The following is a 14,434-nucleotide window of genomic DNA, read 5'->3' as shown; positions in this document are numbered from 1 at the left end:
CAAAGCCAAAGCACAATCTAGATGGGAGGTGGAATTCTCATTGCTTATTTTTTCTTTTTTTTTAACCGTTCTCCCTCGGGGATGTACCTAGGTTTCAGCCGACTTTTATTTAGGAGATCAGTTACCTTTGAGATTCACTTTTTACACGAAGCTGCCTGGTAACGTTGTTAAGGACCAGATGGAAATGGATTAGGCCACACTGCCCTGAGTGCCGGGCCTCCCCCTCCTCAGGAGCAATTCTTTTCTAGGTGGTTAGGATGAATGGTCCAATCTTATACATCGGTACTCTCAGCTCTGTGGAAAATACACTCCCCTGAGCAGGGTGCGAGGTGTGGGAGTTATTACATTATTAATAGAAATCATACAACTTGACACACCAGCACGCTTCTCCCCAGCCATTTAGAAAAATTCCATTTCCCCCCGTGGGGTGGGACTACTCCGTGCTATAGGGAGCCTGTGCTCACAGACATGTCATAAAGGCAGTTTCAGTGTTGGGTTTTATCATGGTTGATCTTTCTCAGCTTGCTGTGTTGATTTAAAATGCTTTTAAATTTAACAAGAATTTAGAATTTTAACAAACACAGGATACAGAACCCGTTGTACCTGTATCTGATTTCAAATTTTGATTCTCCTGCTTATTTGCTCTGTGGTCTCGAGTAATTCTTTCCTATTTCTTTAAGCATCATTTTTCTTCATCTTGAAATGGAGAGAACATTGATCTTGCAGGGTTGTGGTGAGGTTTAAAGAAGGTATCAATACATAAACTGTCTAATACAGTGCCTGACAGGTAGAAAATTGAGAAACGATGGTTGTCTGTTGAGGGCAAGGTCAGGGGCTCCCCCTCTTCCTTGTGGAAGTGGCACAGGGACAGCCCAGCTGGGGACTCACTTCTGGGTGGCTGGCAAGAAGACCAGGGCTGTGTTTCTCAGAGGGAATCCCTCGTCCATCTGGCAGCCTCACCCTCTCCATGGCCGTCACCAGGCCCGGGCTGTGAGGGGCGCCCTGGGGAGGGCATAAGAGGGGACGCGACACCTGCACCGAGACCTGCCTCTGTGGTGGGAGGGGCTGGGGATGCACCCAGCACGCCTGCCGCAGGGTGGCCCTCTCAGTGTGGTCCGTTCATCGAGTCTCTGATTGGAAGGAGCTTAATGACTTAGCGCAGTTGCTTCATGCCCTTCTGCTCCTGTCGGCCTGTGTTCCCGGAGATGAAGAGCACGCTTCTCGTCGTCTTTCCACGTGTCCATATAGTGTAGATGGGTGCAGGCAGGAGCTGGGGCCCTGTCTGCACGGCAGCTGGACGTGTCATCTAGGTTGACACAGCAGTTAGCACCCTCTGCTCCCTGGTGTCACCAGTTTGGAGCTGCCCAGGTGGTGAATCACCTCCTATTTTTCTGTCTCTGCTCACAACTGTACCTTTAAGGGACCTATTTTATGTCTTAACCGTATATATTATTAAGTTATTACAATCAATAATTTTAAGTGATCTGTATTTTATTTTGAACTATTATATAGTGAATGTTATGTGTTAATGTTCGCTTTTTAAAACACTGTCAATATTCATTATTTAAAGACAGATTTAAAGGTTGTTCTATTTAACAAGTAATATACACTAATTGTATTGAGTATGATTTGTAAACATCAATTACAAAGACCCATGTCATACTTCATTTAGGGATGGGGTGTATGTTAAAAGGCAGATTGTCCATCATCAACAACTGGCCAGACTTTTTGTGGCCTTCCATGTAGAATTTTGGCATTTGGCATTTTCAAAGTTTTAATCATTATGGAGTTGATTTCAAATAGTGATGCATGAACCATGACTTCAGGTTGTTATTTGTAAGTATGTTTCCATCCTTTTTGAACTTGGCTTGTCTTCATTCACAGAGAATGAAGAGCCAGGTGTGACGTAGTTGTCATTATATGTTGTCTTTTTAACCTTGGATTTTGAGGCACAGGTGTCTTGATGTTCAGTCATTTTCGTACCCCTCTTAACATGTGGTCCTCACAGTTCTTTTCTCGTACCCGTTGTCCATTATGATTGCAAAGTAGACAGTATAGCAGAGAGTAAATGATGTGTTCATCAAGAGCAGGGCGGCGCTGAGCTTTGGGCCTGGTGAGGGGAAGCCGTGCCCGGGCTGAGCTGTGAGGTGCTGATCTGACCTCCGGCACCCCCTGCGCTCTCGCTGCCTGTACACCCGAGCTTTACGGAAACAGCATTTGCAAACCACACAATTCACCCACTTAAACTGTATAATTCAGTGTTTTTGGTGTATTCACAGAGTTGTTCAACCATCACCACCATCTAGTTTTGGAGCTTTTTGTTCTCACAGTAGAGGCCCTGTACCCGTTAACAGTCCCTCCTGTTTCTCTCCTCCCCTGCCCGCCTCCCCTACACGTTTCTGTCTCTGTAGATTTGCCTGCTCTAGATATTTCATATCAGTGGACTCATACAAAACAGGACTGGCTTCTTTCACTTAGCATAATGTTGTCAAGGTTTACCCATAAGGAAGTATCAGTATGTTATTTCTTCTTTATGCTGAATAGTATTTCACGGTGTGAGTGTGCTACATTTTGTCTATCCATTCATGAGTTGATGAGTGGATTCCACTCTTTGGCTGTTGGATATAACGTTGTTGTGAACATTCATGTACCAGTTTCTATGTGGACTTAGGTTTTCATTTCTCTTGGGTGTACCTAGGAGTGGAATTATCAGGTCATGTGATAACTGTTTAACCACTTAAGGAGCTGCCTGATGTTCTCCAGCTCGACTGCACCATATTACATTCCCACCAGCAGTGCTGGAAGGTTCCAGTTTCTGCACATCCTTGCCAATGCTTGTTATCCTATGTCTTTTTTTTTTTTAACTCTTTATTGGAATATATTTGCTTTACACTCTTGTACCAGTTTTTGAGGTACACCAAAGTGAATCAGCTGTTTTATACATATATCCCCATATCCCCTCCCTCCCACAACTCCCCCCCCCCCCCCCCATCCTGACCCTCTAAGGCATCTCCCATCAGGTTGATCTCCTTTTGTTATACAGAAGCTTCCCCCTAGCTATCTATTTTACAGTTGGTAGTGTAAATATGTCTATGCTACTCTCTCACTTCGTCCTAGCTTCCCCTTCGCCCCCCACCCCTGCCCCGTGCCCTCAGGTCCATTCTCTACTTCTGTATCTCCGCTTTTGCCTGTCACTGGGTTCATCAGTACCATTTCTTCAGATTCCATATATATGTGTTAGCATACAGTATTTGTTTTTCTCTTTCTGGCTTACTTCACTCTGTATGACAGACTCTAGGTCCATCCACCTCACTACAAATAGCTCAATTTCATTCCTTGTTATGGCTGAGTAATATTCCATTGTATATTGCCACATCTTCTTTACCCATTCATCTGTTGATGGGCATTTAGGTTACAGGACATGGAAACAACAACCTATGTCTTTTTGATTCTAGTCATTCCAAATTTTTTCCTCTAAAGGGAACATTTTAAAACATTATTTATTTATTTAAAAAATAATTTTTAAGATAAATAAAAAATGTGTTTATTTATTTGGTTGAGCCAGGTCTCAGTTGCGGCTCACTGGCTCCTCGGTTGTGGCATGTGAACTCTTAGTTGCGGCATGTATGTGGGATCTAGTTCCCCCACCAGGGATCACACCCGGGCCCCCTGCATTGGGCGTGCAGAGTCTTACCCACTAGACCACCAGAGGCGTCCCTAAAACATTATTTTAAAACTTACTAATTAAAAAAATCAGAAACAGAGGCCCTTCCTGCCCTCTACAATGTGCAGCCCCAGGACCCTTCACAGAGACCAGGCTGTGTGTCAGCCGTCCACAGGGAGATGTTCCCACGTTTCAGTTGGTCACAGATCTGTCCTTTCCACTTCAGTAGCTCTGTATTGACTCGGGTGTGTCACCTGTGTCCCTCGGGCCAGCCTCCTCCTCCCTTTCTTGGACAGTTGCAACAGCGTTTCAAAGTCTCTTTGCTTTCATTTTCTCTCTTTCCAATTCTTTCTCCAAATAGATGCTGAAGTGTTGGTTCTAAAACACAAGCATGAGTTTGTCCCTTCCTTAGGGTCCTTCCATTGTCTGTAAGTCACGTGTTGGTTCCAGAGCTTGGCACACAAGGCTTCGCGTAATCCGCCCCAGCCTTGCTTTTTCACTTCCCTGCCCCATGCCTCTCCTGGCTCAGTGAGGAACCTCGTTCAGGCTCCCTGCACAGTCCCTGCTGCGCCAGGCCTGTCAGCTCGCACACCCGCTCTGTCCTCTCGCAGGAGCCTCTACCCTTGCGGGCTGCTCTCAAGCCTTTGGTCCCTCAGTGGACGCAGGAGCCACTTCCTTCCGGAAGGCTCCCTGCTTTTTTCCTGTGCCTCGGAGCTGCAGCTGCCCGCTTGTCTTTCTGGCCAGTGAGACTTGGCTCCTTGCAGTCCCTGGCCCAGAGAACACCAGAGCCCCTGACTGTGACCTGCGGAGATTCTGCCCCATTGTCTCCTCCAGGACCAAGGGGTCTGTTTCAGGTGGACCTCACTTCACACTTTGGGAAACCCGATTCTAATGGACAGGAAATCTACTCGCAGACTCTGGCAAGGTGTGGCGGCTCCGTAAGCTGTGTGGCAGAGGTGAAGATGAGATTATGTCACCAGAAGAACATTCTGATTATTTGTTCTATTTTTTTTGTCAGCTTAGATTCAGTAAGCTTCCTGGCTTTCTTAAGACTTACAAGAAAGCCCTCCATCCTGAAACTGGCTACTAATTTTTCAGGAAAGAAGACTGATTGATAACAGGCAGGCTCATGGAACTTTAAGAGACCACATGGGTTTGGCCAGAGGTGTATGTGGCCATCACTACCTGTTTGGCTGTGTCTCCACTCACTTTACCGTGCCCCTAGGAAGATGAACGGTTGTGTCTGGACCCTGGGAGGCCTGGGAGAATTTGGCCAGACTGGGGGAGAAAGAGCCCCTCTTAACTTTCTGGGCATGGTGCTGTGGTTTTTAGATAGACCTTGGCGTGGGGATTGCGCATATTCACTTTTAGCTGAGTCAATATTGAATAATTAGCTGGGATTGCTTTGTTGGCAGGGTTGTGTGCTTTCCCTTTTGCTGCTCCACTGACTGCAACCAAGCTAATAATAATCACTCCTCATGTTTATGTAATATTCTGCTTGTGGTTTACAGAGCACTTTCACTTTCCTCCCCCGTTGGAGCCTCCTAATAATTCCATGACATAGGCATTCTTGTCCTCATTGGGGAAACGGAGGCTCAGAGAAATTATATTACTTAAGATATGATACCCATTAAGCAACAAAACTGGTATTCTGATAAGAAATATTCAGACTTTGAATCCTTTCCCTTGTACTAAATGCATTATTTACTCAGGCTGCTTTCAAGTGGCTTCTTTCCTTTAGCTTTTTAAAGTTAGTTTGATTAGGATGTTTCTGGGCATAGATTTTAAAAAATTTATATTGCTTGGGGTTTGCTGAGCTTCCTGAATCTGTAAGTTTATGTTTTTTGCGGAATTTAGGGGATTTTCAGCCATTATTTTTTCAAAAGCTGTGTGTGCATTTTGTTTTGTTTTGTTTGTCTCAGGCTCCTATGACATGACTTTTAGAGCTTTTCTTGTCTCACAGGACTGTTTTTATCCCTAGTTTTTTTTTCTCTTGGCTGTTTCCATTGAATAAATTTTTACTCTATCTTCAAATATACTAGTTTCATTCCTTTGTGGTCCAAAAAAGTACTTGTGTGATTTTTATTCTTTTAAAGTTGCTAGAGGTTTTTTTCATGGCCTAGAAATGGTTTATTTTGGTAAATGTTCATATAACTTGAGAAGTATGGATATCCTGCTGGTCTGGGGTAGAATGTTGACAAAGCATCAGTTAGCTCCAATTGGTAAATGGTTTTGTTTATTTTATGTCCTTTCTAATTTTATGTATGTCTGCTTGTCCTCTCAGTTACTCATACCTGGTGAATTTTTTGCTTCAGTTTTTCCTTTTCTAAAGTTTCTCTTTGCTTCTTCTTTACATCTTCTACTTCTTTGCTGAGATTTTAGCTTTTCATTTGTTTCAAGTGTGTTTGCCCTTACTTTGTGAAATGTGTTTCAAGTCTTTTTCTGATAAGACTGTCACCTTTAGGTTGTTGTCTGTTAATTTTACTTTCCTTTGCAAGTTGGCTTTTTCCTGGGTTCTTCCTATGCTGAGTAGTTATAGACTATATTATGGACATTTCAAATATAGTGCTGTGAGATGTTGGGGTCTTGTTTGAATCCTGAGGAGAATGCTGGAATTTCTGTTTTGGTGGGTGGTCCGCACCACGGTCCCACAGTGCCTTCTGGGGGCTGTGCTGTGGTTCTTGTTTTAGAGTCTGTGGTCCTCCTTGGATCAGTCCCTTGTGTACCACCCAGTGTTCTTTGCTAGAGCTCCGCTGCCAGGGCCCAGAGTGTGCTGCCCAGGCCCTGTCCCCTTGTGCTCACTCCACAGTGAGCCTGGGTCAGGTACCACTTCAGCAGACTACTCTCTTCATCCGTTTCCTTTCCATAGGCTCCTGGCACTGTCCAGGGGAGACTGTTCCCTGTTTGCCCACAGCAAAGCCAAGGTGTGAGATCCCCTCTGTGTGTCTGAGTGTGGAGATTGAAGGGACGGGCCTGGCCCTGTGCTTGTGGACGCAGTCCCTTGGGTCAGAGAGGTGGTTTCCTGGCCTCGGAGTTGTGTGTGCTGTGCAGCCGTGACTGCCATCACAGCACTGTCGCGTAGCGGTACTGCCCAGGGGCTGGGCTGGGAGAAAGGGGGGAGAAAAAAGAGAAGCCTAAAGGACCCCACCCCTCCAAACACACCTTTGTGGTACCCTGTCCCCACCTTGGACCAGGGACAGAGGCGGCTCCTAGAGCTCAGCCTGTGTGTACCCGAGGGACACCTCCAAGCTCCAGGCCGTCTTTCAGGACAGGTGGGACTGAGGGAAATGGAAACTCACTCTGAAGTTCAGAGAAACTTCGATTTTGGGTCTCCTTCTGAAATCCACCTTCTATAATTTACTTTTCTACCCTTCAGATAGCTGCTTCATGCCTTCTATGTATGGTTTATAGTTGGCTTCAGCAGGAGAGACGGGTGGAGTACTTGTGCTTACACCATCTTTTCCAGAATAGGAACTCATCATCTTTTTTAAACCTAAACCAATTCATGTGACTCATCTCCTTGAGACTCTAAAGACAGCTTCCCTTCATGCTTAGCACAAAATCCGAACCTTGGTCACGACCTTCCCTCTGGCGTCAGTTTCACACCGCTCTCTCCTTGGCTCCTCCTGCCCCTTGGCTGCGCCACGCCTCGAGATGCGGCCTTAACCGCCTTCTCTGGAAAGCGCTCCTCCAAGACCTTCACGGGATTGCTTCTGGTCGTGTGGGTCTGAAATGAAATGCTCTTTAGTCAGAAGGGCCCTCCTTTGCCATCACATCTGAAGTCAGGTTTTATCTCTGTCTATGATTTTAGGAGATGCACTTAATTAAAAAGAAGTTGTTATCCACAAGTCTTGTGCGCTGCCTCAAGTCCTGGCCCACGTTGCACGCCAGCCGTCTCTGCGGCAGCCAGAGTTGTGCAGAGGCAACTGTACAGCACCTCGCCTCAGCTGTGCTGTGCAGCTCTTGGCTTCTGGAATGTTCTGAAAGCTTCTCTGAGGCTGCAGCGTGGGCGCTCACTCTGCACAGCACATGCGGAAGTTGCGGGGCATTGACCCCTTTTGGGGGGAGCATGACCAGGGAGGGTGGGGGCCAGTGGAGAAGCAATCCCGTCTCTTCTGCCTGAGCTGCACACTTCAAGGCACGGTCCTTGGCTCTTCAGAGGGACCAGTGCGGTGCGCGCCTGCGGGCCCGCAGGGCGGCCAGCTCAGTAAGGCGCCATGGCACTGCCTTCTCCCCATCCCCGCCTCCCGCTGCTCCCCTCGGCACCCCGTCCCCAAACCCCTGTCCCACTCCAGCCCTCTGCTCAGGCTCTGCTTTCTGGGGGATAAGACAACATTCCAAGTGACATTAAAAATACCTCTTATAAAACATGCCAAGTGTCAGCAACATATAAAGAAAAGTCAAAGGGATACTAATCTATTCAGCCACACAGATTTGCCTCATTTTTACATTTTTTTGTATTTGCATCTATTTTTCTAATTTAAAGAAAGAGAAATGAAACTGTTAAAGCTCTGTGTGCCCCCCTGTGGCCCTATTCACTTTCTCCCTCACCAGGAGTGACTGCTACCCTACAGTGGGTTATTATAAGCAATACACAGTATTTTTAAATATTTTAAGCTTAATATAAATGTATACTGTAATTATCTCCTGCAACTTGCTCTTCACTCAACCTTATTAACATGAGACGTGACCGATGGTGAGGTCTGTAGTTCTTAATTCATGTTCGCTTATGTATAGGTTTCCAGTGTATGACTGTTACAGATTTACTTATCTGCAGTTATTTGATGTTATAAATGATGCTGCGATGAACCTTTTAGAAAGCATCTTTGTGTTGAACTCTGAGAGCTGATCCAAGATACACGCGTACATGTTGAGTTGTTAGATCAAAGGGTTCTCATCTACTGCTTGGCCAGGTCATGTCAACCTGCCCTAGGAAGCAGTTGTACCAGTTTTCACCCCTAGCAGCACTGAATGAGGATTCCCATCTCCTGCTGATCTACATCTTGGCCAACACTTGGAATTAGAGCACATATTAAACATTTGCAGTAGGTTGGGTGGGAGATCGTACCTGAACACTGCCACTTGGGTCATATATCCATTACCTTACTATAGTCATGGGTCTGCTTCTGGGCCTGTTTTTTCCTTCACTGATGTGTTTATCACTGCCCCACGGCCTTCGTTGTTACAGCTTTATAACAATTCTTGACATCTGGTTGGCCAAATCCCTTCCAAAAATCTTCCTCATTGTTGTTTTGCATGTTCTTGGCCCTTTGATATTATATATAAATTTTAGAATCAGTGTATCAAATTTGACCAAAACCAGAAGTGTGTTGGGATTTTTTTTTTTAATTTATTATTTTTTTGGGGGAACACCAAGTTCAATCATCTGTTTTTATACACATATCCCCGTATTCCCTCCCTTCCTTGACTCCCCCCCCGAGTCCCCCCCCACTGTTGGGAATTTTTATTGAGTAGCCTTAAACTTACGTAAATTAGGGAAGAAGTGAGTTATTTAAAAATGCTGAGTTTTCCTGTCCTTGAACATAATATCTCTGCATTTATTCATCACCTTTAAGATCTTTCCATAAAACTTTAGAATTTTTTCCATAAACATCCTGCATACATTTTGTTATATTTATTTCTAGGTGTATTGCTATTATAAGTATATTTTCTTAAAAATTGTATTTTGTAGTTTTTAGTTGATATATAGGAATGTTGTTGTTACTGATTTTGTGTGTGGATGTGTGTTTTAACCCTGTATTCAGCAACATTTTTGTACCTATTTTTCCTTATTTTACAAAATATGACTAAATTTCTTTTACTTTTAGTACCCCTCATCTTCTCTAGAGCCCTCCCCTCACAAGAGCATGAGTTCCGTGAAAGCAGAGACCCTGTTTCTCTTGTTCACTTCCATATCCCAAGGGCTTAGACTAGCACCTGGCACACTCCAGGTACTCAGCAGGTGCTTACATTTGTTACATGAATTAGTAAAAAGGTTAATTGTCCTAAGAGGAAAGAGTGTGTACTAACTACATAGATGTGGCCTGACACGCACCATGCTCTTTGCCTGGACCGTGCTTCTCCTTTCCACCTGGCGGCCTCATCCCCTCCACCTTAACTCCAGGTTCTTCCCTGCTGCTGGGCCTGTGCCCCCTTATCCTCGCCGCCCCCCGCCACTGGGCAGGTGGATCTGTAGTCTTGCTCCAGTCTTGGTTCTTTTAGGAAGCTTTCCTGTACTTTAGAAAGATGGATCCAGAAAAACAAACAAAAAATAAAACCAAAGAGCAGAGGAAAATTAAATTATCTGCTGAAATACAGGTTAAAACGTAAGAGAATCATCGAAAGTGATATGGAAAGACACACGGGGTAAATGACATGATGGTGGGCACACAATGCTACTGCAGTGTGGGGAAGGGAATTAATTTATGAATAATAGATAGAAAGTGAAGATCCACCAACATCTCATCCTGCCAACGATCAGGAGGAACAGAAACACTGGCTCGAGCCGCCCCCGCACTCAGACAGTGAGTCAGAAAAAACAGAGGGCGGAAAGGTGTTATATTCCCATGTTCGTTCCTGTGCAGTTCTCTAACACTATATGCCGCGAGTGAAAATAACACGGATTTGAACCCTGTCTTTCCTGCTTTAAAAAATCACTTCAATTTTCCGCCTCTGATAAATGTTTTATGAATTTCCTTTTCTGATGAGAGATTTTGCTGTGATTAAAGATTTCATGAAGTTATGACAAAGGCGGAATAGATCTTCATTCTCGAAAGCTCATTTTCCTGTGAGCTTAGTGAAGAGGCCTCTTGTAGGCAGCTGTCAGAGCTAATGAATGTTTTTCCAAGGACTGAACCTCTGCAGAGGACACCCCCACCCACAGAACCCAGAATCAACTAAAGGTGTGTCGTGCAACATCTCACAGTGCGTAGCGGGACAGTCAGGCTGCTACTTTACTTCCTCCCTTGGGGGTAGATACACGTATGTGTTTTGAAAATGTGGCATTTCACAGGTGCCCAGTGGACTTTGGATGATGTCAGTCTGTGTGTGTGTGTGTGTGTGTGTGTGCGTGCGTGCATACGTGCGTGTGTGAAGCCCTGGACACGTCCCTGCAGCCTCTCCACCTCAGTCCCCTTCTCTGGAAAGAACAGAGGACGCGATTTGGATTGGAATGTGCGTCTTCATCCACTGCGAGCACTACAGGATTTCCAGCTCCAAGTCTTGAGTCTCTGTCATTCAGCAGCATTTGTGGTCATCTCCTCAGCCTCCCTCTCCTCTCCCGTCAGTGGGTCTTGGGAGGACAGCCTCCCAGGGCTTACGTATGAAATAAGCAAGTGCAGGCAGCCCGGCACGTGTAGGTATGAGCCCTCCTTCCCCTTTGCTTAACAACCAGCAGAGCTGTACATCATCCCACTTTGAGAAACACATCTGAGAATTCACATGCCCTTTGGAAGGTCATGTTTTGAAGCAGCGCTCAGCTGAAAATGACCCAGAGCACAGATCCTTTTCTGAGGCTTTTTTTCCCTTCTATGAAAATCTATACTTACCCCGTTCCTCCAGGAAGGAGAAAGGCTCCTGCCTCTGTTGCCGGCTGCCCTGTCTGCTCCTGTCTCGGGTCCGGGTGTCCCATTTCGATGAGCGAACACTTATTGATCAGCTGTCACGCGCCAGCTTTGACACTTGGTATTTGAGATGCTGTGTTTTAGGCAAGCATTCGACCATCATGGGGACCTGACAAATGGCAGCTAACGCGAACCACAGCGTGTGTGGCTGCACTTCTGTTTTTCACATGTAGCTAAGGAGCCTGTGCTGTCATTTCCCAGACCCCCCGGCCCCACTCTGCCCTCCACAGTCGTGGTGTTTGTCCCCATCGCCCCTGAGAGTCCCTGAGCTTCCCGGTGTCCTGCTCCTCCCTGGGGAGGAAGCAAAGGGAGCCAGGAGGCAGAAGGGTGGTGCCTTCCCCTCCCAAGGACTTGTCTTCTTATTTGGGATGGAAAGTCTCCAGAAGCCAGTTACTGGCTGGAACTTTGTTCCATGGCCCTCCCCTTGGGGAAGGGGTGGCAGGAACTGGGTTACTGCAGTTTCACTGTCTGCAGTAGAGAAAGCCAGGGAGAGGAGGATTCAGGTGGGTGGTGAGTGACCCCATGGTGTCGCCCACAGTTCCGGGGGAGTGAGGGGTGGCCCCTGTGAGGACTCTCGATGGACGTGCATACAAACAGCATGGACATGGCTCTCCGTGTACCCCTGCCCAGCACCTGGCCCGGCACCCGTGGGAATCCAGGACCATGACGCGGTCGTTTCTTGAATGACACTATATGCCGAGTGCTTTCCCGCTGGGTCAGGCATCCTGGTCATCACATGTATGAGGCTTGGAGCACTCAAGTGACCTTCCCAAGGTCACTCGGTGTGTAAAGGGCGCAGCTGGGTTGTCAGCACGTGTCCCAGGACCAAGGAGGACCTTCTGTCCAAACCCACTGTGTAGAATTCACAGTTCAGAACGAGTCTCAGGAAGTCTTTGTATCCAGGGGTACATGACATTTTGATAAATCGCACTTCTGATGTCCTCCAGTGGTGTAAAATCTTGAGGGGGCGGGGAAGCACAGTCACTCTTCTCTTTGGCTTTCAGAAGATGCTGAACTTGGCTTTGTCTTTGCACCACAGTACCCGGCAGTGCCACCTGCTCCTGGATGTCTTCAACTCCATGGAGCACGAGCTGTCCGTCAGCGCCCGGAGCAATGAAGAGCTCATCCTGCACGCGGGCGAGTGCCAGCGGTGAGTGTCCCCAGGGCCCCGTATGCTCCCTGGCCCTGCTTCCATCACCCTGCTTGGGAGGTGCTGAAACAGTCCAGCCTCTGAGACCCTAGAGGGTGAGCAGTCTGGTCCCCCTTTCAGAGGCATCACAGCCCTTATTCAGGTTCAGTGAAAGGGTTGGAAGTGGTTGTAAAGTCAAGATAGAACTGAACAGTGTCCATCTGCAGAAGCAGCACCGCAGCTATAGATCTTTCAGGCACCATGTCTGAGGTCACCCAGATGTCTAGGCAAGACCTTACACTTTTAAATTCTTAAGAAAGCTGTTTCTGGGGTCACTGGGTGTTGATCTGAGGGACGCATGTCAACGTCCGTGGGAAGTTCCTTGGAGGTATTAATGCCACAGAGGACAGGCCAGGCAGAAGTGCCTGGAGAGGTACAGTGTCACCCAAGTTCAGCCCTCAGAGGGCAAAGAGAGGTGGCCCCACTGGGCCCTGGCCAGTGTCAGCCACTGGATGTGCCCTGGTCCAGCAGAGGCGAGTGGGGAGCCAAGGTAGAAGTGAAGCCTGACCAGGAGCAGAGCCAGGGCCTCGGGGGCAGGTCCCGAGGCAGGTAGAGCTCGGTGACTTTGAGAAGAAGCCCTTTGCTGTGGTGGGACCCCTTCCCCAGGGCCTGGCCCACTCCCAGCTGGGCCTGTCTCCAGACCCCCAAGCCCAGCTTGGATGTTAGGGCCATACCCTTATAGTTGGGATTATAGATAGAGTAAGATATAGGCAGATTACAATTTTTATTTGTACTTGCAACATGTCAGTACTTGAAACATACAGAAAATAATTTAGGTGCTAGCATACCATGTCTCAGATTTCAGCACTTTGCCGTATTTACTGCAGATCTCTCCTCCTCTCTCTCCCTCTCTGTCTCCGTCTCCCTCTGTCTTTCTGTCTCTTCTCTTTCTCTGTCAAGGAAAGAAAATGTTAAATAGTGGACATTAACACCATTAGTTGATGGGGAAGAGGGAATGCACATTTAAACCACAATGAGACAGCACTGCACGCTCATGAGAAAGCTTAAAATGACAGACTGACAACATCAAGTGTCCACAAGGCACATGAAGCAGCTGGAAGGTTCATGCCTGGGGGGGAATGTGGAACAGTGCAGCCACTTTTGAAGAGGACGCACAGTTTCTTACCAAACTAAACACACATGGACCCTGCCCAGCAATTCCAACTCTATTTACTTAAAAATAATTTAAAAACATATGTTCACTAAAAGACCTATAAAGAATGTTCCAAGCCAAAACACAGAAAGAGCTCAGGTGTGCGTTACGGGAGAATGAATTAACAAATGGTGGCATTTTCCTAATGGAATATTACTCAACAGCAAAAACTAGCAAGCTCCTAATACATCACCGTGGGCGAATCTCGGGAACCTAATGTCGAGTGTGGGGAGCCTGACGCAAAATAGCACGTACCATGTGGTTCTGTTCACCTGACATCCCAGAACCGGCAGAATTCTTCTACGATGCTAAAAACAGAGTGTCGGTTGCTTTTGGAGAGGTTGGGCTGAGCTTTGACTAGGAAGGGGCACAAGGGGATTTTCTAGGTGATGGCCATGTTGTATAACTTGATGTTTGGGTGTGGGTTTTACAGGTGTTTGCCGTTGTTAAAATTTAGCCAGTGTGTACTTCAGATTTGTGCGTTTCGTTGTAAGTTGATTTTATATCAAAAGAAAAACTGTAAGAAGATGTTACAGGATGTCCTGCCTGTTGAAGGACTTGGGGGTGGTGTGATATCTGCACTAGTCTTTGGAATGCCTAAAAGGTGGGATTCCTGGATGGGTGGAGGGATGGGAAGGTGGATAGACTGGGGTGATGAAGCAGAGAGAGGAGAATGTTGATTATCGAATGTGACGACAGGAGTACGGAGTATTTACTGAGGAATTCTTTCAACTCATAAGAAAACATTGGAAAAAAACAAATGAAAAAGTAGCAAAGCCTGCCCCCCACCCCACCCCACCCCCCCG

The 14,434-nt window shown here is 46.7% G+C and overlaps 1 protein-coding gene across 4 annotated transcripts in view; it reads left to right on the top strand.

Moving 5' to 3' along the window:
* The window catches only part of TRAPPC9 (trafficking protein particle complex subunit 9), a 490,667-nt gene that overhangs the window by 310,363 nt on the left and 165,870 nt on the right, over positions 1-14,434 (top strand). For all 4 annotated transcript variants that reach the window (XM_057735071.1, XM_057735068.1, XM_057735069.1 and 1 more), the window contains one exon: positions 12,326-12,436. In XM_057735071.1, coding sequence (XP_057591054.1) covers positions 12,326-12,436 — 111 coding nt within the window. The remainder of the gene's footprint in view (positions 1-12,325; positions 12,437-14,434) is intronic.

Source organism: Hippopotamus amphibius, chromosome 5, assembly GCF_030028045.1.
Source record: "Hippopotamus amphibius kiboko isolate mHipAmp2 chromosome 5, mHipAmp2.hap2, whole genome shotgun sequence".
Taxonomy (NCBI): Eukaryota; Metazoa; Chordata; class Mammalia; order Artiodactyla; family Hippopotamidae; genus Hippopotamus; species Hippopotamus amphibius.
Note: the sequence above shows the minus strand (reverse complement) of the source record. Positions and strands in the feature narration are given on the sequence as shown.